At 43.5% G+C, this 27,319-nt stretch overlaps 1 protein-coding gene across 4 annotated transcripts in view; it reads right to left on the reverse strand.

The window, feature by feature from the left end:
* Window positions 1–435: 435 nt before the first annotated feature.
* The window catches only part of PKN3 (protein kinase N3), a 107,081-nt gene continuing 80,197 nt past the window's right edge, over window positions 436–27,319 (reverse strand). For all 4 annotated transcript variants that reach the window (XM_030207911.1, XM_030207910.1, XM_030207909.1 and 1 more), the window contains one exon: window positions 436–1,081. In XM_030207911.1, coding sequence (XP_030063771.1) covers window positions 869–1,081 — 213 coding nt within the window. In that variant the 3' untranslated portion in view covers window positions 436–868. The remainder of the gene's footprint in view (window positions 1,082–27,319) is intronic.

Consider the following 27,319-nt stretch of genomic DNA (forward strand, 5'->3'; position numbering starts at 1 on the left):
TATGGACTGTTGCCAGAGCGGGAACACTTGTGTATGCACAGGAGGGCCTAGGGCTCTCCTGAGATTTCCAGGACAGCAATACACTCTGGCAAGGGCAACACTGGATGACGTCGCCCCCTATTCTGGCTCCATTCAGCCCTGCTTGCCCACAAATGAGAGTAGCTTCTTTAGCAGAAGTAGCAGCCAGATTAGAAAATACTGGGGCTCAAAATACTAGGCACCAATGTACAATTTTTAGGCATCATGGCAACTTGGCACCTCAGATTTGTCAAGCCCTGGAGTAAATGTACTGTAATTACCAGCTTAATTTAAAGCAGATTTATTTCAAAAACAGAGCTTTAGTAAATGTCTCATTCTAGATTTCCAGTATCAGGAATGTGATAAATATGGAAATTGCACAAAGAGTGAACAACATAACAAACCAGTGAGAAACAGTCTGTTTATAAATTTTTTATTTTAGTTTCTATGAATATGTTTACAATGAAAAAATACAAACATATCAATGTCCTTTGCTCTGGTACCCTGGAACGCATTTACCACAGGTTGGTAAACATGCTCTGTACAAGGAACCTACAGGTTAGAGAATCTTTGGAAAGGAGTTGGCTGTCTGTAATGAGATTTTTCTCTCTAAAGTGCTGTAAGTAAAAGGAATGGAGGATTCTCCAAGTGAGACTCTGTTAACAGTACCATACCCATATAAAAGTATGTGCGCTAAATAACTTGTGATCATAAATTCTTAATGCCTTTTAGAGTGTTCAGCATGACAGTGTGTTTGTGGAACTTAATACAAAATACAACATATCCTGGGAGTGATATTTCAGCAAGGACTTTGCAGTAACTGGCACTTTCTGTATCTACAAAACAAAGTTCAAACTTGGAACAGAAACTCTGAGACAAAGTCAAAGTCGTCAAAAGCAGCCTGTTCCTGGCTGGTGAGTGGGCACAGATCTTCAGGCGGGGTCAGAATCGGTTTCTGTGCTGTGAACTCTTTATCAAAGTTACTCACATCAGAGATGCCTTTCAGGAATGGAACAAAAGGAGGCCTCATTTTTCTGAAAAGCAGAGCCTCCCAGTCAATCTCCTGCACATTGAAAAAGAAAACACATACTGTTTGATATACATACTGGCATAGAATTGAGAGAGTTTCTAAATCATTATTAACCATATAGGCTTGGGTACGCCACTGCTTATCCCTGGCAGTGAGCTCAAGGTCTGATCTGTTCTTTGGGATCCTGGTTTATAAAGGAGGTTCAAAAACTGATTTTTTTTTCAGGACTGGTGCTAGAGACTCTGGCGCCCCCCTGTAAACTATCAGTCAGTGCCACCCCCCCCCCCCTAACGTTACAGTATCTCCCTTCTCCATCCCCAATTCTCCAACCCACCCCCTTTTTCCAAGCTGATTATTTCTTCCACTTAATCTCGCCCCCACCCTCATTCCAGCATCTCCTTTCTTTGAACTCTTACCCCCTCCCCCAATTCACCGTCTCTGTCACCTGCTCGGTCTAACTTAAAAATGTTTTTTCCTAAGCAGAGGGTTTCCATTGCGGGAGCAATTCAATCATGCTGCCTTCAGACTCCTTGGCACTCTCCCTCTGCCTTGTTCCCCCCTCCCCTGATACAACTTCCTGTTTCCCCCTGGGCAGACTGGCAGAAGAGGGAGAGTGCAGGCTGAAGGCAGCATGATTGAATCGCTTCCGCGATGGAAACCCTCTGCTTAGGAAAAAAAACATTTTAAAGATAGACTGGGCAGGTGAGGGAGACACCAGACAAGGGTAGAGAGAAAGGGAAGATATGCCGGCCCAGCGTGCGCCGTTTCTGGTGCCCCCAAATGTTGGCACCCCCTGCTGTGCATACCCTGCTTACTGCGTTCCACTGACCCTGATTTGTTTCTCAGATTTTGTTCAGTTTGCAACTATTAAAATAGTAGAAAGAATTTTGTACAGTTAAGAGAAAAATCACTGACTGCTATCCTTGCACTTAGATTTTAATACATAAGTAATGCCACACTGGGAAAAGACCAAGGGTCCATCAAGCCCAGTATCCTGTCCATGACAGCGGCCAATCCAGGCCAAGGGCACCTGGCGAGCTTCCCAAACGTACAAACATTCTATACATGTTATTCCTGGAATTGTGGATTTTTCCCAAGTCCATTTAGTAGTGGTTTATGGACTTGTCCTTTAGGAAACCGTCTAACCCCTTTTTAAACTCTGCCAAGCTAACCGCCTTCACCACGTTCTCCGGCAACAAATTCCAGAGTTTAATTACGCATTAGGTGAAGAAAACTTTTCTCTGATTTGTTTTAAATTTACTACACTGTAGTTTCATCGCATGCCCCCTAATCCTAGTATTTTTGGAAAGTGTGAACAGACGCTTCACATCCACCTGTTCCACTCCACCCATTATTTTATATACCTCTATCATGTCTCCCCTCAGCCGTCTCTTCTCCAAGCTGAAAAGCCCTAGCCTCCTTAGTCTTTCTTCATACGGAAGTCGTCCCATCCCCGCTATCATTTTAGTCGCCCTCCGCTGCACCTTTTCCAATTCTACTGTATCTTTCTTGAGATGCGGCGACCAGAATTGAACACAATACTCAAGGTGCAGTCGCACCATGGAGCGATACAACGGCATTATAACATCCTCACACCTGTTTTCCATACCTTTCCTAATAATACCCAACATTCTATTCGCTTTCCTAGCCGCAGCAGCACACTGAGCAGAAGGTTTCAGTCATAGGCGGTCGGTGGCCCAACTGTTTGGGGAGGCTAAAGGGGGTGGGGTTAGGGGTGTGGACATGGGCGGGGCTTACATCCATAATTGTCTGACAATACAGAAAAAAAAAAAGTAAAATAAGTCACAATTAATACCTTTTATTAAATTTAGATATTAAATATGTATCATATGTCAAAGAATAAAGTGGTTGCTCAAGCATGTACTAACCACAATTGCTCAACTGCAAAACACTATGCACAAATTTGTGCAAAAACACACTTCTAAACCTTACTGTACCATAACACTGGGCAGACCCTAATAAACCATATACCACCCATATGGAAAATGCAGACCATCAACAATATGAAACAGGGATCATAATATCACAATTCTCATGTAGAGCCACCAACACCCTTTAGGGTGGAAAGTGTTCACAATGAGCTCCTTTTATGAACGACTATATGTAGATCCTTCAAGAGGTAGTGTGTCATGATTTAGGCTCTAAAATCCTTTCTGATGATTTGGTGCCACCTCAGTAAGGCCAATACACAATCTCTCCACTGCAAAACACTATACACAAACTTGTGCAAAAACAAACTCATAACCTTACCAAACCATAACAGTACTAATTCCAAGGACAGGACGAGCTACAACCTTATGCGTGGAAAAGCAGCACTGTAACTACACTGGGCTCTAAAACACCAGCGCACAACCTAGTGAAACAAAAAAAACCCAAAAAGGGCTGAAAATACTGCACGCTAGCTGAATACTGCACCTTGATCACACATGAAAAACACACGACACAACAGAAATGAAGGCAAAATACTGAACTGGAAAGTTACCTCAAGAAGTCAGACTCAGCATGCAGCAATACTAGAAAAATTGAAACTCACATGCAAAACATCACAGATGCACATTTCCAAAAGCTGACATATTCCAGTTAATAAATTCTGAATAAAATACTTTTTTTCTACCTTTGTTGTCTGATCTATTCGCTTTGGTCCCAGTGTCTTCTGTTTTATACAGTGTCTTCTTTCCATTTGATATTTGTTCTCTCACCATGTCCACCATCCTCCAGCATTTCTTAGTCTGACAGCTAGGGTCTCCTCCAGTTTCTCCCCAGCAGCTTCTCTCTCTCTCCTGCCCATGTCCCTTCTTTCTCTCCCCATCTCTCTCTGGCTCTCCACTGCTTTTTTCCATGTCCCTGGCTCTCCCCTGCTCTTTTCCTTGGCCCCTCTTTCTCTCCCCATCTCTCTCTGACTCTCCCCTGCTCTTTTCCATGTCCCTGGCTCTCCCCTGCTCTTTTCCATGTCCCCTCTTTCTCTCCCTATCGCTCTCTGGCTCTCCACTGCTCTTGTCCATGTCCCCTGGTTCTCCCTTTCTCTCCTCCTACCATTTCCAGCCAGTGGCCATGTTCAGACAAGAGCTTCTTTCTTGGCCCCCACTTCCCTTCTTCTCCCTCCATAACATGGTGCTCCTTGCCAGGCAGAGGAAGAGAATAGCCTCACATCTACTATAATAAAACTCACCCTCAACGTTCTGAAGACAACATTCTGACAGTGGCGTATCTAGGGTAGTTGACACCCGGGGCCAGTCATTTTTAACACCCCCCCCCCCCCAAATCCAGTACTAGGCATGCCGAGAATACAAAACACTCAGGACCTATAGAGCAATTCTACCATACCATAAGCAGTCATTTCTACGAGTCACACAAGGAAAAGGAAAGCATCTTAAACACTACAGTGAGCACTAGAACATCAATTCACCTATTGTAAAACGAAACCAGACAGAATAGTACAGATCGTAGATCCTGCACAGTCAATGCCAACTGAAAACCATGTCTTTTTCACAAAACACAGATACACCCTAATCCACTATAGAATAAGTAATCATAAACTTTCTATTTAGACAAAAATTAAACTGAACCCCCAATGCCAGACTCTGCATACATGCAACACCACAGAAACAGAAACTGTCCCCTAGTACTGTGCAAAATATAAAGACAGCAGATGTAAATTTGAAAAAAAAAACCTAACAAGTACCAATCACCACTTTACAAATTAACAAATAGAAATAAAACAAATATAGAAAGTAAAATAATACCATTTTATTGGACTAATACATTTAGCTTTCAGAGGCCAAAACCTCCGTCCTCGGGTCAGTACAGTATAGTGCTGTTACAGTATCCTATCCTGACCTGAGGAAGGGAGTTTTGTTCTCCGAAAGTTAGTCAAAATGTACTAAAATTAGTCCAATAAAAAGATTACCTTATTTACATGTTCTATTATAAATATTTAACACATCTACAATACTTTATCCTAAAGCAAAAAAAAATAAAAAAATATATTTTATTTACAGTTTGTTGTCTCTGGTTTCTGCTTTCCTCATCTTCTTTTCACAGTCTTCCTTCCATCCAGCATCTGTCTTCACTCTCTCTCTCTCTCTCTGCCATCCAGTGTCTGCCCTCTCTGCCGTCCCTTCCATCCACTGCCTGCCCTTTCTCTCTGCCCCTTCAATCCACCATTTGCCCTCCCTCTCCCATCCATCCAGGGTCTGCCCTCCCTCTCGCTCTCCCTTCCATCTAGGATCTGTCCCCTCTCTCTCTCTGCCCCTTTTTTCAGCCCCCAGTTCCAGCCCCCTTCTCCCCCTCTGAACACCCCCACCCCAGTCCCCTTCTCCCCTCCCCTTCTCCTATCTGAGACCCCCACCACAGTCCCCTTCTCCCCTCCCCTGTCTGAGACCCCCACCCCAGTCCCCTTCACTCCTCTGAACACCCCCATCCCAGTCCCCTTCTCCCCTCCCCTTCCCTTCTCCCCTCTGAGACCCCCACCCCCAGTCCCCTTCTCCCCTCCCCTTCTCCCCTCTGAGATCCCCACCCAAGTCCCCTTCTCCCCTCCCCTTTTCCCCTGAGACCCCCACCCCAGTCCCCTTCTCCCCTCTGAACACCCCCACCCCAGTCCCCTTCTCCCCTCCCCTTTTCCCCTCTGAGACCCCCACCCCAGTCCCCTTCTCCCCTCCCCTTCCCTTCTCCCCTCTGAGATCCCCACCCCAGTCCCCTTCTCCCCTCCCCTTTTCCCCCTCTGAGACCCCCACCCCAGTCCCCTTCTCCCCTCTGAACACCCCCACCCGAGTCCCTTTCGCCCCTCTCCTTCCCAACCTCAGTCCCGTTAAAACCGGCACATTAAAAAACCCGGCGAAGCAGCGTCGCAGGCAGCGCCTCATGCCCTGCTTGTAAAAAAAAAAAAAAATCAAATCTCCTTCCTTCTCCTCGTCTTGACGTCGACTCGGGCCTTCCAATCAAATTGATTGGAAGGCCCGAGTCGACGTCAAGACGAGGAGGAGAAGGAGGGGAAGGAGATTTGATTTTTTTTTTTTTACAAGCAGGGCACGAGGCGCTGCCTGCGACGCTGCTTTGCCGGGTTTTTAAATGTGCGGCGCCGCGGGAACGGCCACGGGAGACGGCGGGAGCGGAGCACCCCCCACCCACTGGCACCCGGGGCGGACCGCCCCCCCCTTGGTACGCCACTGCATTCTGAAGTCACTCAGTCAGTCACTGAAGCGTTCATGGATTCATGGTGGTGAAGCCTCAACACTGACCATGTCTCACTGCCCCGCCCTCACATGACGGACCAATCAGAAAAACACCCTCAACATTCTGAAACACAAAGGACCATCACAACACTGTTCCCAGGCAACACTAGACAACGTAAGACGGACCAATCAGAGGAAACTACGTGACAATAAGGGAGGAGCATTCCCCAGCAGAATGGCTCATTATCTGTGCAGCACGGAGAGCACAGAACCACTGCTGGAACGAGAGAAGAATATTCCTGCTGTGGGTATGTGCAAAAATTTACATTTACATTTCACCAACAGAAAGACCCCCCTCCACAAACCTCCTTGACAGACAAAACCACACACACACAATACAACAGAAACACACCCTCAAAGCCACACACCAATCCAACCCACTTTGCCAGCACAGCACAGCACATCCCCAACCCCCAAGCAAAAAACAAAACAAAAAAAGAAACACATCAACAACCTGCACACACACCGCACCCTCACAACACTCACACAAAATAACTCTGTGACACATACACACACACACACAAAAAACCACATGCTAGCGCCCATTTCATTGGTTTGGAACGGGGCCTTTTTTACTAGTGTGGATATAAAGATGTGGCTGCTGCCTTTTTGCAGTAGAAGCAACCACGTCTTGCTTTCTTGCTTAGATAGCTGTTGGAAGTGCTTCTGTAAACAATGACATGGCAAAAGTTGTGGCACAGATGTATTTTTTCCCCATTCATTTAGTAGCAGCTAACATATTCTGAAATACAAGCAGCCCAGCTGAAGAACTAGGTCATCCCGATCTCCCAGGACTCTCCCCAAGCAGGTAGCAGAGCGCCAAACACATCCCACCAGGGCTTCGGAAACTTAGCACCGCCATACCTGACCTCGGATCCCGCCCGCACCTCCAGGGCACTGGCCAGCCAGACGCCGGCCCAGAACGGCAGGGCTAAAAAAAGGAGGTGAAAGGCGCTGCGCACAAGATAGTGCTCGAAGACGAGAAGTGCAGCCGTGGGCAGCACAGCAGGAGCAGACGACCCAGACCAGCCCAGGCTGGCCCACATCACACGCGCCGACCGTCGGGTGAAACAAGGAGCCTGAAGCCCCCGCTAACCGCTTTTGATTCGAAACCTCTGCTCGTCCACGCGCTCAACGAGCCAGACGGGACCACCTAGATGAATGCGAGGTGTGCAGACGCGGGACCACCAAGGCCTACCAGATCGCGCTGCGCAATGGGCTCACTGAGTCTCGACTCGGGCTACATTTGGAGAAGGAGGCAGGTGGGGCCACAGGGAAGGTCACAGCTGGGCTGGGGAGGCTTAGCCTCCCCAAGCCTCTTATACGAGGTGCCTATGGTTTCAGTGTATTATCGACGACGACACCCAGATCCCTTTCTTGGTCCGTAACTCCTAACGTGGAACCTTGCATGACATAGCTATAATTTGGGTTCTTTTTTTCCCATATGCATCACCTTGCACTTGCTCACATTAAACGTCATCTGCCATTTAGCCGCCCAGTCTCCCAGTCTCATAAGGTCCTTCTGTAATTTTCACAATCCTGTCGCGAGTTAACGACTTTGAATAACTTTATGTCATCAGCAAATTTAATTACCTCGCTAGTTACTCCCATCTCTAAATCATTTATAAATATATTAAAAAGCAGCGGTCCTAGCACAGACCCCTGAAGAACCCCACTAACTACCCTTCTCCATTGTGAATACTGCCCATTTAACCCCACTCTCTGTTTCCTATCCTTCAACCAGTTTTTAATCCACAATAGGACATTTCCTCCTATCCCATGACCCTCCAATTTCCTCTGTAGCCTTTCATGAGGTACCTTGTCAAACGCCTTTTTAAAATCCAGATACACGATATCAACCGGCTCCCCTTTGTCCACGTTTGTTTACTCCTTCAAAGAATTGAAGTAAATTGGTCAGACAAGATTTCCCCACACAAAAGCTGTGCTGACTTGGTCTCAGTAATCCATGTCCTCGGATGTGCTCTGCAATTTTGTTTTTGATAATAGCCTCTACCATTTTCCCCGGCACCTCCCCTAGAACCTTTTTAAAAATCGGCGTTACAGACGGATACCGTCTGGGTCGGTGAGTGCAAAATTGAGAGAATGTAATTTTCGCCTGCTGCACAATGCCTATTTCACGCAGGAACGCCTTTTCAAAGCAGGAGGCATAGACACCCACTTTGTAAGAAATGTAAGACAGAAGTCAATTGCTTGTGCATGCATGATGGAAATGTACACTGATCCAAAATTTTGGGGGGGATATAATTGGATATTTAACAAGTTTGGGAGGTAGACCAATTAAGGTGACCCCAACGGGGTTATTATTGGATAGGTATGAAGATTTTGGGCCGCAAAATAAATATTTTAAAAGCTTAATCCGGAAGGCCGGGATGTTGGGTAAGAGAGTTATATTGGGGGTTTGGACTAGCGACTTGGCTCCCTCCTATTGGCAATGGACGAACAGGCTGCATAACTTGATGCTGCTAGAGGCGCAATATGCCAGACTCACATTCAAACGAAAACAACACTTTTTAAGGGTTTGGGATCCATATATCCAGTCCCTATCTCACAGAGCTAGAAGCTTAGTGTTGAACTCTTTTTCTTAGAGTGGATATAGATATTTGGAATGGAGTGGGGAGAGCTTGGGGACCAGGAGAGCCTAGGAAATATGGATGTGGGGGAACACAGAGCCGAAGGAAAGAAGGGTAGTAAGGGGGAGGGGAGGCCATTATTCTTAGTGGATAGGAAATAGGAGTGGGAAGCTGATTGGGAGGGTGGAGGGGGGATTAAGGGGGGGACAGAGACACCAGTTAGTGGAGGAATTCCAGGATCCTGGTTTGTACGACCACAGATTTGCATAAAGTTAAAGTTAAGGGGTAGGTGTATCAGAAGGGGGGGGAGGAACTGTTAAAGTTGGTGATCGTAAAAAGTGGGGTACGAATGCTGGGCAGCTACTAGGAAGAGTACACCATGGCAATGTACCTGCTGTGTCGTAGTGGTTTGGTGACCCCTTTAATGCTGTCAGTACTAAAACTTGTTGAATTATAACACTTAAGGGGGGGAAGGGAGAGGAAGATATAAACTAAGATAGGTGGTTACTCGGGAGATTCTTAAATTGCTTCACATGAATCTCTCTTACAGGTGAGGGCACGATAGAATACAGAGGCCTCCTCGTCCAGTACCCTGTGGGGTCATAAGACTCCAGACTCTGTGGGACATGGATGGGGAGAAGTTAGCTGCTGAAGCAGGAGAGGGAAGGCAACGCTAAAGCACTGCATGATCAGTTGACTATATTTATTGCAATGGTGTAAGTTATAAGGTTGACTTTAATATAAAGTTCAATACAAGGCATGGATGGGAGGTGGGGAGGGGGAGGGGGAAATTATAAAACTTAAGATGACTGTAAGTAATGTTGTAATTGTTAAGATCCTACTTTGAGAACTGTACATTTATATGGAACTTATGTTGAGAGGATTGTGTGCTTATGACTTATCAATAAAAACAGTTGAAATTTAAAAATCGACGTTACATGGGCCACCCTCCAATCTTCCGGTACCACGCTCGATTTTAAGGATAAATTGCATATCACTAACAGTATCTCCGCAAGCTCATTTTAAGTTCTATCAGTACTCTAGGATGAATACCATCCGGTCCAGGAGATTTGCTACTCTTCAAGTTTGCTGAACTGCCCCATTACGTCCTCCAGGTTTACTGTGAAGTCAGTAAGTTTCTTCTCGACTCGTCCGCTTGAAATACCATGTCAGACACCGGTATCCCACCCAAATCTTCCTCGGTGAAGACCGAAGCAAAGAATTCATTCAATCTCTCCGCTATGTCTTTATCTTCCTTGATCGCCCCTTTACCCCTTGGTCATCCAGTGGGCCCAACCGATTCTTTTGCCGGCTTCCTGCTTTTAATATACCGAAAAAAAATTTTGCTATGTTTTTTGCCTCTAATGCTATCTTTTTTCGTAATCCCTCTTGGCCTTCTTTATCTGCGCCTTGCATTTGCTTTGACACTCCTTATGCTGCTTCTTGTTATTTTCAGACGGTTCCTTCTTCCATTTTCTGAAGTCGTTTCTTTTAGCCCTAACAGCTTCCTTCACCTCACTTTTCAACCACGCCGGCTGTGTTTTGGACTTCTGTCTTTCTTTCTAATTCGCAGAATATGTTTGGCCTCGGCCTCCAGGATGGTATTTTTGAACAGCATCCATGCCTGCTGTACAGTTTTTACCCTCTCAGTTGCCCCCTGAGTAAAGTTCAGATGACTACCTGGTGAAGATGCAGGTAGAAGAAGGGGAGGCCTTCTGGACTTTAGCACCAACGTCCAAACTATTTTAGGGTTGTATTATTTTCACTGAGAAAAGCCAACACATTTCCTTTGATACACTAGAATAAAATATTGATAAATGCTACACCTTAAAAAACAAACAAGAAAGTAAATGCTTTTAAGATACTCCAGTACAAGTACAAGGGGGACCCTAGAAGCAACAAAGTAACTGAAGAGAACACACAACTATACAGATAATGAAAGGGTAATGATAGCCACTGTGCTTCAAATCATAGTTCACAAAGCTCCAGGGCACTTTAATCATACAGAATAATATACTAAGGAGAAAGACAATCCATGAGCTCATGATCCAAATGGAATGAGAAAGGAAGACAAAAATTAATCTCTGAAGGCATTAGTGCTCTCTCAAAGGTAGTGCCTGTAGAAGGGCTGCTTAGTCACTGGCAACTTATCCAGACTCTGCTAACTGATCACTGCAATCACTACCTCCGTGCACTCAGGTAAAAATAGGTGATTTTACATACATCTGGATGATCTCACTTCTTCCTTTATTTAGGACCATTCAATGCCTATTTCCAATCAATTGGTTAATATGGAACTCCAGCACAACAGATGCAAAATATATGCAATCTAGGTGCAGTAACAGAAGACAAGCAGAACTAGCAGTCTGGAAAGATGTGCAGCTATATCATAACAGTAACCAGACATAGCCACGTTTCACCCACAGACTGCGTCAGGGGTAGGAATATTCAAACATCCAAATTAAAATCCAAACAAGTATCAAATCATATAAAACATGCATAATATCTTAAAAACTCAAAACTTAAAATAAAAATTATCCAAAGGTATTTAAAATCATACATAAAAAACACAGATAAAAGTGCCTTAAGGAATTCTGTGTAAGTGAAAGTCACCATAAAGACTATACATTCAGTGATGATGCTAAAACAGCAGTGATCCCAACTTCTAGCAAAATCATATCAGTTTACATGCAAAGTATTCAAGTAAAACCACACCGTGACAATATTGTGTTACACATATTTTTTTTGTAGAAATCATCAAGAATTATTATTATTTGTTACATTTGTATCCCACATTTTCCCACCTATTTGCAGGCTCAATGTGGCTTACATAATACCGTAATTGTGTTTGCCATTTCCGGTAGCGGAACAATACAAAGTGAAGTTGTGGTCGAATAAGGTTCATGTATTAAGGTTCAACAGTTTTTACTGATGATTCAACATGTTGATACATTCATCATATTTAAACTTAACGTTTGGATACCGAACATATGGAGACAAATGCTTCATGACTGTTATCACAATGTTTTACATTTTCTCCCCCCCCCCCTCCCTCCCATTCCCTTAGACCTGAAACAGAATCATTTTATTAAGGACCAACTAGTGTCAACATATACGATGCTGCTGTCACCAATTCAATAAATGAAACATAAGTTATTACCACACCACAAAGTCTGGCATCTATCTTAATGTATATTCTCTGTATTGAAATCCGTGAAATTAAATGATGCGCAGTAAACAAATTTCTTCCCTGTGCAGTTTAACCTTTCATGCTATCGGTGCGCATTCTAAAATCGATTCTGCTACTACGTGTCAATTCTCTGATATGTGCACAGTCTACCCTCCCCAATCTCCCCCCTACCCACGCCTACCCTCCCCCTTGTAATTCTTTCTCCAATGTCTCTCAGGAGTTCGTGTGTAGCCTCTAGTCTCATTTAATCCTCCACACCAATGCCTTCTTACATGTCCCGTATGCCACGTCCTCATCATTGATTTATCTCTTGTTTAAGTATCACTGCCTCACTGTAGTCTGCACTCTAGATAATGGGCCACGTCCATTCCCACTAGAAGTTCAGTAGGAGGCTTCTTCCCTCCAGGGGGCAGAGTATCCCACAAGGGTTCCCATTGAGCCTGGAACTTCGACCTGGCAGACTCTCAAAATCACCAATCCCACATCTATCTATCCTCATTTGTTTTATTAACTGTGATCTCCATACTTGTAGTGGTGGTTCTACTTCCGTTCTCCCAATATTGTAAAATAGTGGTAATCCCAAAATAGATTGCAAGTCTAGTGAAAGCTTTGAATCCTTCTGGAGGGTCTCTTGAATACTCAAATCTATTAAAGAGCATCAAAGGATTCCAGGTGATAGTACAATGTCACATCCCCTCCATCCCTCCTATTACCTTGCGCCAGAACCTCTCTACAACCTATAGTGCCAGAAACATATGCCCCAGGTTAGCTGAGTCTTGTTTTGCATTTCGGGGCATTCTCCGCGCTCCGCAAAACCCTGCCCTTTGTGCTCTGTGTGGGGATATATGCGTCCGTAGTATCCATCTATACAATCTCTCTCTCTGTGGAATGGAGAGTCTCCATCTATACAATGACTTCATGAACTCATTACAGATGTCCGCGGCAACCTCACATCTAAGATCCTCAGACCACTCTGTAGCCAATTTAGCCACATCAATCTCACTGTCATATCTTTTAGCTGTCGATGGTGGAATTTGAGTGGCACTGGTGATTGAGCCCCTAGGGTATAGTCCTCTGAGAGGACCTCCACTACATCTTCTGTTAAATCTGTCCATTCTAATGAAGCTACATAACGCTTTATTGATAATGCGCGAAATAGTGGTCTGGCGGATCCTATATTTCATTTGTAGCTCTGGGTATGAATACATCTTGCCCTCTTCATATCACTACATGTACTAGGTATACTATTCCCTTCTTTGCCCACTGAGTGAATACACTCTTATCCTGACCTGGTGGAATGCTGGATTATTACATATTGACATTCGGACACCCTTGCCGAAAAGTGATGTTTCCTACACAGCCAACGCCAAGTCTCCCTGAGTGCCTGCAATAATGGGTGTAACTTGAAGGCATCCCTCAGCAGGGCCCCTCCAGTGTTGCAATAAATGGCTAAAATGTATTTCAGGAAACCTGGAGATCTCTATATCTGTTAGGAGAACTCAGAGGACCCCCCTATACCAGTCATTAATGTGCCTCATGGAACAGGCGACCGCCAGTTGTTTACGTTTAGTAGGCCCGTGCCTCCTCCCTCCCTGGGGGATGCCACCAGTCTATATGGGATCCTGGCTTCTTACCTTGCCATAAAAAGTTTGTATTAGTCTTTGCAGCCTATTCTCATCTTTACATTTAGAAATAGCGGTAATGTTGAAATACATAAGCCATCTCGGCGCTATCACCATATTAAATAGTGCTATTCTACCCCACACTGTGAGAGGAAGTTCCCTCCACATCGTTAATTTACTACTGGTCACGTCCAGTAATGGGTCAATATTGTCCCAGTACAGGGACATCCTAGTTTTAGACAGGTATACCCCCAAATATTCATTTTGGAATCTATCCATTGAATGGGAAAATCCTCTTTCCAATGTGCTTGGGTGCCATCATCTATTGGTAGCGGCCCCTGACTTGCTGTAATTAAGGGTAAACCCCGATAGCCGGCCGTAATCTTTAATGATCTTCAGGGCCACCGGGAGTGACCTTTGTGGTGTTGTAAGAAGCAAGAGAATGTCATCTGCATATGCTAAGGCTCGTATCTCCTGGTCACCATCAATACCCCACTAATCTCCGGTGGTTAAATTCATCAACCTCACCAGCGGCTCCAACGTCAGGTCAAACAGCAGGGAGATAGGGGGCAACCCTGCCTTGTACCACAATCTATTTGGAAGCTCTGAGATATTCCACCATTGACCGCTACGTGTGGCAAACATGTTAGTGTAAAGGGCTTCTAAAGCCTGACTGATCCCACTAGGGATGTCCCACCCAATTTATGACTTCAAATAGGAAATCCAACCTACCCTGTCAAAAGCCTTAGCGGCATCTAAACTTACTACTACCCCAGGGATTCGCTTATATCAGGCAATGGGCCATCGCCAGCAGAGCCTCCGTACATGTAATACCGAGTGTCTTTTTGGGATAAAGCCTACCTGTGCCGGGCTAATCACAGTCGGCAGGCTCTTCGCTAAGCGTATTGCTAATATTTTTGCTAGCAGTTTAATATCTACATTGATAAGGGATATGGGTCTATATGACTCTGGTTCCACTGCTGCCTTCCCTGGTTTTAACAACAGTGAGATACTTGCAGTATTTTCATTATATGAGATTTGTCCCTCTTGGATAATAGCTTGATGATAGGCAACAACGGGCCAATAGGCTGTTTTGCATAAGCTTATAGAATTCTCCTGTATACCATCTATTCCCGGTGCTGAGAAGGACTTAAGATTTTTTTATCGCGTCTTGTCAGCTCTCGGGGTTGTATGGGGATCTCAAGAGAAGAAATCTCTGCTGCTCCCAGCTTGGGCATGCCTGCCTGGTGGCAGGAATTCCCGAATTTCTATCCCTTTCCCTAGGTGGGTCTGCAGTATAAAGAATCTTTAAATTGGTCTTGGAGTAACTGCATTATCTTATCCGGAGCATTTGTAACTGTTCCCTGCTTGTCTTTAATGCTGGGATCATCCTATTTCCCCCTTTTCTCTTTGCTCCGAATTAATCGTGATAGCAGCTCCCCTGCCCTGTTCCCAAATCTATAAAACCGATACTTTTGATATATCTGGCTTCTCTGCATTTTCTCATGTAATAGTGAATATATTGCTGCCTGGGTTGCTAAGTAAGGTTCATGTGTTATAGACACATGTGGAATCGTAGAGAAGAAGAGTTACGTGGTGGAAATAAGTATTTGATCTCTTGCTGATTTTGTAAGTTTGCCCACGGACAAAGACATGAGCAGCCCATAATTGAAGGGTAGGTTATTGGTAACGTGAGAGATAGCACATCACAAATTAAATCCGGAAAATCACATTGTGGAAAGTATATGAATTATTTGCATTCTGCAGAGGGAAATAAGTATTTGATCCCCCACCAACCAGTAAGAGATCTGGCCCCTACAGACCAGGTAGATGCTCCAAATCACTCGTTACCTGCATGACAGACAGCTGTCGGCAATGGTCACCTGTATGAAAGACACCTGTCCACAGACTCAGTGAATCAGTCAGACTCTAACCTCTACAAATGGCCAAGAGCAAGGAGCTGTCTAAGGATGTCAGGGACAAGATCATACCGCACAAGGCTGGAATGGGCTACAAAACCATCAGTAAGACGCTGGGGCGAGAAGGAGACAACTGTTGGTGCCATAGTAAGAAAATGGAAGAAGTACAAATGACTGTCAATCGACAAAGATCTGGGGCTCCACGCAAAATCTCGCCTCGTGGGGTATCCTTGTTCATGAGGAAGGTTAGAAATCAGCCTAGAACTACAAGGGTGGGACTTGTTAATGATCTCAAGGCAGCTGGGACCACTGTCACCACGAAAACCATTGGTAACACATTACGACATAACGGATTGCAATCCTGCAGTGCCCGCAAGGTCCCCCTGCTCCGGAAGGCACATGTGACGGCCCGTCTGAAGTTTGACCAGTGAACACCTGGATGATGCCAGAGAGTGATTGGGAGAAGGTGCTGTGGTCAGATGAGACAAAAAATTGAGCTCTTTGGCATGAACTCAAACTCGCCGTGTTTGGAGGAAGAGAATGCTGCCTATGACCCAAAGAACACCGTCCCCACTGTCAAGGCATGGAGGTGGAAATGTTATGTTTTGGGGGTGTTTCCTCTGCTAAGGGCACAGGACCTACTTCACCGCATCAATGGGAGAGATGGATGGGGGCCATGTAACCGTACAAATTCTGAGTGACAACCTCCTTCCCTCCGACAGGGGCCTTAAAAATGGGTCGTGGCTGGGTCTTCCAGCACGACAATGACCCAAAACATACAGCCAAGGCAACAAAGGAGTGGCTCAGGAAGAAGCACATTAGGGTCATGGAGTGGCCTAGCCAGTCACCAGACCTTAATCCCATTGAAAACTTATGGAGGGAGCTGAAGCTGCGAGTTGCCAAGCGACAGCCCAGAACTCTTAATGATTTAGAGATGATCTGCAAAGAGGAGTGGACCAAAATTCCTCCTGACATGTGTGCAAACCTCATCATCAACTACAGAAGACTCTGACCGCTGTGCTTGGCCACAAGAGGTTTTGCCACCAAGTATTAGGTCTTGTTTGCCAGAGGATTAAATACTTATTTCCCTCTGCAGAATGCAAATAAATTCATATACTTTCCACAATGTGATTTTCCGGATTTAATTTGTGATGTGCTATCTCTCACTGTTACCATAACCTACCCTTCAATTTATGGGCTGCTCATGTCTTTGTCAGTGGGCAAACTACAAAATCAGCAAGGGATCAAATACTTATTTCCACCACTGTATGCAGTGTTCGTTGTAAGCTTTGGTTTCGTTGTGTTGCAGGGTTTAGGCACTTAGGTTGGGTCGGAAGGGTATGCCTTTTTGAACAGGTTGGTTTTAGTGATTTCTTGAAGTTTAAGTGGTCCGTACGTTGTTTCACAGCTTTTGGCAGTGCAATTCCACAGTTGTGCGCTTATGTAGGAGAAGCTGGATGCATAGGTTGATTTGTATTTGAGTCCTTTGCAGCTTGGGATAGTGGAGAGTTTAGGTATGTTCGTGATGATCTGATTGTGTTTCTGGTTGGTAGGTCTATGAGATCTGTCATGTATCCCTGGGCTTCGCTGTAGAATATTTTATGGACCAGGGTGGCAGATTTTAAATGCAATAAGTTCTTTGATTGGGAGCCAGTGTAGTTTTTTCACACAGGGGTTTGGCGCATTCGAATTGCGTTTTTTTTCCAAATATAAGCCTGGGTTTTGGGTGGTCTGAAGTTTCTTTATGAGTTGTGCTTTACATCCCGCATAAATTCCACTGCAGTAGTCTGCATGGCTTAGTACCATTGATTGTATCAGGCTGCGAAAAGTTTCCCTCGGAAAGAATGGTTTCACGCGTTTGGAGTTTTCCACATTGAATAGAACATTTTCTTGGCTGTAGAGTTAACTTGGCTCTCCAGTGTAAGGTTACAGTCAATTGCAACGCCGAGGATTTCAGGTTGTCTGAAATGGGGAGGGTGTAATCTGGGGTTTTATGTTTGTGGGTTTGTTCGTGTTGTGTTGAGATGAGACAGTGTGTTTTTTTCTGTATTGAGTTTTAGTTGAACTGCATTTGCCCATGAGTCCATGATGTTCAAGCTGCGCTTGATTTCTTTGGTGATTTCTGTCACATCCTGTTTGTAAGGTATAAATATTGTGACATAGTCTGCATAGATGAATGGGTTGAGGCCTTGGTTATATAAGGACTTGGCTAGTGGGGTCATCATTAGGTTGAAAAGGATCGTGATAGTGGTGATCCTTGAGGTACTCCGCAGTCTGCCTTTCCACGGTGATGTTATGTTTGAATTTGATTTCACTTGTATGTTCTGGTGGCTAGGAAACCCTTGATCCAGCTAAATATGTTTCCACCAATACGAAGTAATCTAGGAGTCTTAGTAATATGTTGTGGTTTACCATGTCGAATGCACCAGACATGTCAATTTAAGTATGCTTTACCTGTTATTTTCCTACTTGAATTTGGCCAGGAGAGTAGTTAATACTTTTCAGTGCTATGGAGAGGGACGAAATCCTGATTGTGATTCTGTAGTATTGAGAATTTGTTTATGTAATCGGTAAGTTGTTTGGTTACCATGCTTTCCTATCAGTTTGACTGCTAGTGGGATAGAGGCTACTGGGGCGGTAACTGGTGAGTTTCACTTGTTTTTTTTTTTCTTGGTATCTTTTGGTATTGGGGTGAGTAGGATGTTGCCTTTTTCCTTAGGGAAGAGACCTTCTTGGAGCAAGTAGTTTAGGTGGGATGTGAGGTCTGCTATAAAGCAGCGTCGGGGGCGGATTTTATTAGGTAGCTGGAGCATGTATCCAGTTTACAGTGAGTGTTGGAGAACCTATAGATCGCATGGGTAACTGTCTCGGCGGTGAGGAGGAGTGAAGTTAGACCAGGTTTGGTCCGCTGGGTATTTGCCAGAGTTGGTCCAGGCCGTCGATGAAGTTGTCATATCAGTATTGTCATGGGGAAGTCTGTTGCGTAGATTTACAATTTTTTCATTGAAATAGTTAGCAAGTTTGTCTGCAGATGGATTGTCTGTGTTGGTTGTGGTGACCAAGGTGGTGTCTAGTAGTTTGTTTACGAGTTGATATAGTTTCTTCATGTCTTTGTAATCTGGTTCTATTTTGGTTCTATAGTATGATCTTTTGGTTGTTCTTATTGCGTATTTATATTTTCTTTGTATTTGTTTCCAGGCATTGAGTCGTGTGTTCCTTTTTTATTTTTTTCCATGCTCGTTCGAGCTTCCTGGATTGTGTTTTTAGCTTTTTCATCCTCAAAAAGAGGCATTAATCCATCAGGAAATAATGAGTAGAAGAACATGAAATACAAGAATTCCAACAGATTAATATTGAGGAACTGGCAGCTCTAGCCTTGAAAATATTTTTTCAACTTTGACGGGCATTTTTTACAACAGTTAAAGGCACTGTAATCCAATCTTTATGTTGCACTTTTGAGGAAGAATTCCTGAAACGACTGTATGTATAAAGAGAATATTTATTTATTGAGATTTATTAAACCGCCTTTATGAAGAGATTCACCCAAGGCAGTGTACAGCAGGTACAGTTTAACAGAACTTATAATCTTGTTAACAGCATAACAATAGTAAAATAACCAGAATAGAGGCCTTTATTGTATTTAGTTTAGAGGAAGCCAATTCAATTCCTATGGAATCTTATAATTTGCCATGAGGGAATCGCTAGTTTGGCTTTGTAAAAGAAGTCCTAAATGAGGGTAAACTTGAAAGCAGTAAATTTAAACCCTAATAATAGAACTACTGTGAAAGAGTATAAAAAATATACACATTTAACAGCACTGGAATTCAAATACCAGAGATATAATACAATGTTAACATAATACTAATGATACACCTAATAAGCATGCATTAGACATTCAAACTACATAGATATGATGCGAAAGATGTTCTACAATACGCTTACCAAAGAGGGACCAAGAGCAGATATATAATGGGATCAAGATGCGTGGTACGAGTCAGCTGGCATAATTTGATGGTTAGCTAAACTCAAGGCAGGTTCTTGTATAGTTAATTAAAGATAAAACAAAACTGATCTAAGTTACAGTGTGTGTAACAAGCTAGTCCAGGTGCCGAATGAGTGTATAAGTCACACCCTACATATTAAAGGCTTGGGAGAAGAGCCAGGCCTTTCTGAAGCAAAGGTATCTCGAGCGTGGGGTTTATTCCTGAGAAGGCTTGCTGGTGGGCTATCACACCATACAATTTCTTTGACGAAGGTTCAGATAGTGATGATCCTGAGAGGACCTTAGAGGTCTCAAATGGTGTGTAAAGGGCTAGCTAGTCGCAGGAAGGGTGTGAGGTGGTCATGCTACAATATAAATCTGGTGGTGCCGATATATAAATGATATATTATGATATGGGAAGGGGAAGAAGAAAGACTTAACTGGTTGAACATGAGATAAAATTTTTAAGTTTTCAACTGAATTCTCTTTTGGACATTGAAATCTCCCTTATAATATGAATTCTAATCTACACATCGAAACCACCAACTGCCTTTCTGGACACAATGACAGCACTAGGATTCACAAGGTGATCAATTCTCCAACCCTGATAAGGGTCACATACTAGACCTGGTATCTACAAGGGGTTGACATCTCTAGGATGCCAATAGTTATTTCAATACTGTATCCCAGAATCCTGGGATACACCCTATCATGGTCAGACCATTTTCTAAATAAATTTTCCCCAAAGTGACCACCTGAACAAATGGAACAACCCAGAGTTTGGAAGGAGATCAGAGACAAAAAAAAGCTGACGAGAATTTCCTAGAGGCCTTGGGACTATCCACATGTGGATGAAAAGACAACTACAGTGTCAGAACAGGTTGATATTTAGAATACACAATTAGCCCAAGACCTTAGAAAAAACATCACCACTAAAAAAGAAGGTCTTACACCCCACTAACACACGATCACCTTGGTTTACTTCAGATCCTTAAATGTGAAGGATGGAAACTGTAAAGGAGGAGTAAATCTTGCCTGGATGAATTATATCTCCTTTTAGAAGTGACATATGATGAATGTTGAAAAGAAGATCTAGGCTGGTTGAGATTGTCATCTTCTAAAGTATCTAGAGTTGTGCAATCCTGTTTGATGTTATCAATAATGTCTTTAACCCTATCATCAAAGAGATTGTCCCCTGTACAAGGGGCATCAGCTACCTGGTGTGAACATCTTCGCGGAGACCTGACGCTTTTAACCAAGTCAAACATCTTGCGGAAATGCCCACCGCAGCACCTCTAACTGAAGTGTCATAAGAATCGTGGGTGGCTCTGATTTAATAGTTGCACATTCTTCCAGGTTTTGTAGTAATGGTCGCAGTTGAGGTTGCACTGTAGCTGGGAGATAATCAACCGCTTTAGACAACTGTCCAGTATGGTGATTTAAAGTCGGTATAATGAAAAATATGAAGCCCTATTCAGGCACTGAGCATGGCACTTTGATATATTTCTTGTCAATAAGTCCATGACTTAAGTTCCTTAGTTTGTGGAAAATTAGAATGGTCCCGTGAGCTCTTATACTTAAGCATGGCTGAATGAACTACTATAGAGTGAGAGATAGCTGCGGCTTACCAAATCCCAAATTGTCCTGGGACCTTGTATTTTGTATCTAGACTCTTTTTGTAGGCATAGATGTGAAGGGAGTAGACCAACAAATTTATGTTGATCTGTGAGGACATTGTGTAATGGCAATGCTATTATTTCCTTCGGTGCTTCCTGTAGCAAAGAGCTTGTAGCTTCTTGATCGTGGATCAGGTTGCAAAGTTGAATGAATGTCCAAAGCTGATGCCAACTTGAGGAGAAATTTGGGATAGAAAGTATCCTCAGGTTTGATATGACTTAGATGGTTGCAGAGGAGAGGGGTCAGAAGGTAAACCTGGAGTGCCCGCATCGTGATCAGAATGGTTATCAGGAGAAGACAGCTAGAGTGACCCTGAGAATGTAGAGGTAGAAGATTTATAGTCCAAAAAATTTCTGCTGCCATGGATTCTGATGTAGGACATTGACCATGACGTTTCCTATGAGATGAAGCAGGAGCAGAACGTGAGAAGGCAGCTGCCGAGTCTGAAGGTACCCGAGAAGTTGAGCACTGCTGGCGAGACTGCTGGTCCTGATTTTGTAATAAAAAATCATGAAGGATATGAGAATATCTGATTAGATTGTGACACTTAAAAAGAAGAGAAGACCTTTCATGTGGGGGTAATCATGATGGGGGTAACAGAGTCGCAAAACTGTAGAAAATGTAGAAGGTTGGAAGCAACATTTTTCATGGCATGTGGCAATGTAGTTTGATCTCCTTGTTTTGGAGGGCGAATTGGCCGATTTTTGGAAGGGGTGCTAGAGAGAAGGGTTATAGTAACTTTTGAGAGAGAGCTATATTCAGTGGGTCTATGGCCAGTAAGATCAAAGGGTGTGAAAAATGGTTCTGGCTAAGGCCTGCATATTGGGGAGGAAATGCATCTTACTTTATTGGACTCAGGATCGTCCGCCTTCCTTCTGGCACTGGAGGAATAAACATGAGTTGATGTCTGGGCGTCTAGAGGAGCAGGGTGGGTCTCCGGGGAGGCAGCAGGCGGAGGTTTCTCGAAGTATGGGGAGGCTTATTAAACAAAATTTCATAATGGGCACGAAGTCAAATCCTGAATCGGCTTCCTTGGGGGAGATAGAAGAAAATGAGAGATAAAGAGCAGTGCTCTGGGGGGGGGGGGGGTGAGAGGGGAGAAAAGGGTTAGAGTAAGGGGGGAGAAGGGTTTTCAATGTTTAAAAGTTTTCCTAAAAGTAGGGATGTACTATAAGAATGAAGAGACTTGCGGGATAAGGTAGCATAATGAAGTTGTTGATTAGGGTAGGCACACGGTAGTCATAAGATTTAATGACTCGAGGCTGCGTGGAGATGGGGGGGAGGAGGGGAGGAGTGGCAGGGCATGATCACCAGATAAATGAATGATGAAAATTACTGTTTTCATAAGAGAGGTGCTCGGGAGGGTAGACATAGTTGGTTCTACATGGGAAGTTGCCTGACGTATTGATTCATTACATATAAAAGTAGAAGTATGAAGGAAATTTTCTTGAGACGGAACCTTATATCTGGATAATACTAAGATACTTTTGATTCTTGAGTACAGACAAGTGAATAGTTCACGATCAGTTCTTTGACTCTTTCATGAATGTGCTAATTACCATAAATAAAGAAGCACCAATTGGTCAAGGAATGCTTCCGACAGGTTAGAGATGTTAATTAGTGAAATGTAATTGAGCTGTTATTATAGGTGAAATGTTTAAAGTTATGTAATGAAAAGAAAGGGCCAGGGTAAGAGAAGGCATATTTAAGGTGAAGGAAGTAAGTGAAAAAGGAAGGATAAGAAAGGAAAAAGAAAAAACTTGGAACAGCTCGCTACATTTCATCTTTCATGGGAATACAATTATAACTGCATTTTATAGGTGTACCAATGTCGTTGGTTCTCTTTGTATTTGTAAACTGTGTTTCAATAAATTAAAACGTTGAAACATAAAAAGAAGAGGAGATATTATCGGTAGGCACTGTGCCTAAAACCGCTGAGTTATGCTTAGGAGACACCACTTGATTGTGTAAATCCCGTCTGCATTCTGGAGAGAGAGATGGCATCTGATTTGGAGTGGTTTGAGTATGAGAAGGAGAAAAGGAGCCATAAACTGCTGAGAGGAGCTAGATTGGTTCCAATGAGAAGGGGAGGAGCTAACTCGATGATGAGAATGGGAGGAGCTCAGTCGGTGCCGACGAGTAGGAGAAGAGCTCCTTCGTGCAGAGAATGATGGTGCTGACGAGAGTGACTCTGTGATGATGAGGCAGTGAGGATTCAGATCGGTGCCGATGAGAATGAGAGATTCGGTACCGTGCTGAACATCAGTGAGCATTTTAGCTCATTTAGCAGGAGATTTTGTCAGCCCCGATGGAAGAGATATAGGGGGCGTGTCCTGAATCTAAGTCTCAGCACTGACAACAGAAGTAGTAAGTTGTGGTAGCAGAGACTGAGGAGAAATCAACAGGTGTGAACAGGATGCTGATTCATGATAGAAACTGCACCCTCCGAACTTTTACCAGGCAGAGGTTCGTCGGAGTATTTTCCTTTTGCTTGTAGCTGTCTTACCAAGCTGTTTAGAGGATGTCTGATGAGGTAACTTGTCAACGACGGTTCTCATTTTAAAATCTCTAATTTTTCGTGCTTAAGGGAGCATGCTAGCACACTTGTCACAGCTGGAATCTAAATGTGCTTTCCCCAGACAGTGAACACACTGATCATGAGGATCTAAGTTAGACATTTTATTATTACAGTCTTTGCAGCGTTTGAAGCCCTGTTCTTTGCCGACATGACAGGGAAGAGAAAACTGCCAAATTTAATTTCTGAACGAAGGAGTGAAATTGTGGAGAAGAAAACAAAAATTAAAGAAAAAAACAAAAAATATATTATAATCACGAGAAAAACTGCACTGGAGAGTATTGAGTCAGCGGGTCTGACCGTCAGCGTGGAAAGAAATAAACTGAAAAGGGGCGGTTCTTGCCTGATGGTATATAGTGTGGACTAGAGTGGGAATCTGCATGCGCGCATACTGTGATAGCTTTTTAAGCTTAATGCTTTGGTATGGGTCCGGGTCAGTGACGTCACAGGAGAGTCACTTCATTTGTGTGGCTGCAAGATACTCTGTCCAGGGAGAAATACTAGCAACATCTGCTCTTCCAATTTCAAGAAAAAAAGAGAATGTCTAGGGTCATTTCCCATGTTTAAATTGTTCTGTCACGTAAATCATAAAAATAAAATTTTTTGTCCATCCCCTTACTGGAGAAAAATATGAACTTCGCCAGTATTCTAACTGTAAAACCACACACAATATATGTAGTAGCTTGCCTATGTAAGTCAATCTATATTGGTAAAACGAGAAGAGTACTTAACAAGCACATTATAGAACATCGTAGTGCCATTAAAAGAAAAATATCTGAGAAACTCTTAGTGGAACATATAAGTAAAAGTCATAGATTTGAAGATTTGCATTTTATAGTATTGCACAAGATAACCCCACATTGGAGAGGAGATGTAGACAGATTTTATTACAGGAGGAACAGAGATTAATTTTCAAATATGACACTGTTACACTAAGGGGTTTAACTAAGAATCAGATGTCAGTACTTTTATAACACTGAAAGGGGGCTTTTTAGTAAATAATATATATTTTTTATTGTATTTATTTATTCTTTTTTTAATCAGCTATGGAGAGTCAAGTTACTTTTATCATGTATATATAAATTGTATTTTTATCAAAGACTTTTGTTTTTTCATTTGTCTTGATATAAATTTATGTGTTGTGATATTATATTGAACAAATGTAGAAGTCTGAATGCAGATTACAAATCTATGTCTGCACTAGCTGATATGCTGTTTAGGTACATGTTTCACTGCTAAATATGATCATTTACATCAAATTCAAGCCATAGCACTTTACAACACTTCCTACAATTCATTACTTTTTTTGTGTCATTGAAAGAGAGAGAGATTCACTGTGTGTATTTACATGGTGTGATCAATAGTAAATATTAATACTTCAGTTTGATATGTCGAGTGCCTTTGACACTGTTGACCACAATATTCTTCTAAGTATCTTTGACCATTATGGAATCTGTGGAGCTGTCCTGAAATGGTTCTCTGGCTTTCTAAAGTCCAGGTCATAACATGTCAAACAATCAGGTGCAATTTCTTCAACAAGTTCTCCTCTGTCCTCCATCTTGTTCAATATCATGATGATCCCCCTAGGTAATCTACTAGAAATAAATGGTCTTTCATCATTCATTTACCCCGATGATGTCACCATTTATATCCCATTCTCTAAAGAATTATATGAAATAATGAACTCGATCAAATTAATGCAATCTTGGGCGTCTAATTTTAAATTAAAACTCAATACTAAAAAAACTAAGTTTCTATTGTAACTAATCCTCAACACCCTATCCAGCTTATTTTCGAAAGAGAAAAACGCCTATTGTGCAACCTAAATCGGGAGACAGACGTTTATCCCGCAAAGGCGCCCAAATCGGTATAATCGAAAGGCTGATTTTGGGCGTTTCCAACTGCACTCAGTCACGGAAACGAATAAAGTTGACGGAGGCGTGTCGGAGGCGTGGTAGAGGCGGCACTTGGGCGTGGTTATCAGCCGAGGAGAGATGGGCGTCTTTAGCTGATAATCGGAAAAAAAAAAAAAAAAAGGGTGTTTTTACTGCGATTTTGGGTCACTTTTTTTTTGACCCGTTTTTTTCACTAACAAGTCGCAAAAAAGTGCCCTAACTGCCCAGATGACCACTGGAGGGAATAGGGGATGACCTCCCCGGACTCTCCCAGTGGTCACTAACCCCCTCACACCAAAAAACCCCCACTTTACAAACTTTTTTTCCAGCCTGTATGCCAGCCTCAAATGCCGTGCCCACCTCCATGACAGCAGAATGTGTTCGATCCTGTCACAGCCTTTCCCTGGGTCAGATGTGGCTCTCGGGTGCAGTACAGGGTCACATCAGCATTGCATTGTGGTGGGTGTAGGGTATTGGTCTCCATGATGTCATTAGCTTGTGTTACAGTCTCACGATGTTGGTAGTTGGTAGGCTCTTCTCCCATGGTGCTTTCCCCCTGCCTACTGGGTCAGAGTGTGCCCTGTTGTGTTTCCTGTTGTAGTCCATGCGGTAGTGGCCATTTTTGTAAGCCAGTTTTAGTTCCCTTTCCTGTGTTAGCCACGTTACAGAACTTAGTTCTTACCTTGAATGTGGCTGAAAGAGGGCATTGTACAGCATTCTGCCAGCTCTGACCTGCTAATCTCACTACCAGGGAGACTCGTTGCCAGTGGTGGGGCAGAACCTCTGATCTGCAGTTAACTGTGAGTAAACGCAGTTTTTCCAATAAAGGACGTTTTCGGAGATATTAGTCTTCAGGTGTCAACTGGTGTACCAATGTTATACAGCAGCAACAAGTCCTGGAGGCCTGCATGTATGCAGGTCCCTGGAGTACTTTTAGTGGGTACCGCAGTGCACGTCAGCCAGGTGGACCCAGGCCCATCCCCCCCCCCCCCGCAACACTTGTGCTGGTAAATGGGAGGCCTCCAAAACCCACTGTACCCACATGTAAATAAATAAATAAATGTAGGTGCCCCCTTCACCCCTAAGAACTATGGTAGTGTTGTACATTTGTGGGTTTTGGGGGAGGGGAGTTGGGAGCTCAGCACCCGTGGTAAGGGAGCTATGCATGTGGGAGCTTTTTCTGAAGTCCACCGCACTGACCTAGGGTGCCCAGTTGGTGTCCTGGCATATCAGGGGGGCGAGTGTATTACCAATCCTGGCCCCTCCCACAACCAAATGGCTCGGACTAGGACGTTTTTGAGCTGGGCGTTTTTAGTTTCCATTATCGCTAAAAAAAAACAAACGCCCAGCTCAAAAATTTCCATTTTTTTGAAAATACGGTTCGGCCCGCCCCTTCACGGACCCGTTCTCGGAAATAAACGCCCATGGAGATAGGCTTTTCCGTTCAATTATGCCCCTCCACGAATCTTAAAAATTTTACATTACAGAATATCACTTGTCCCTTTGACTCATCAATGAAAATATTAGGAATCACAATTGATTAATTCCTTACCCTTGAAAATCAAGTT

This window comes from Microcaecilia unicolor, chromosome 6 (assembly GCF_901765095.1).
Source record: "Microcaecilia unicolor chromosome 6, aMicUni1.1, whole genome shotgun sequence".
In the NCBI taxonomy this organism is placed as follows: Eukaryota; Metazoa; Chordata; class Amphibia; order Gymnophiona; family Siphonopidae; genus Microcaecilia; species Microcaecilia unicolor.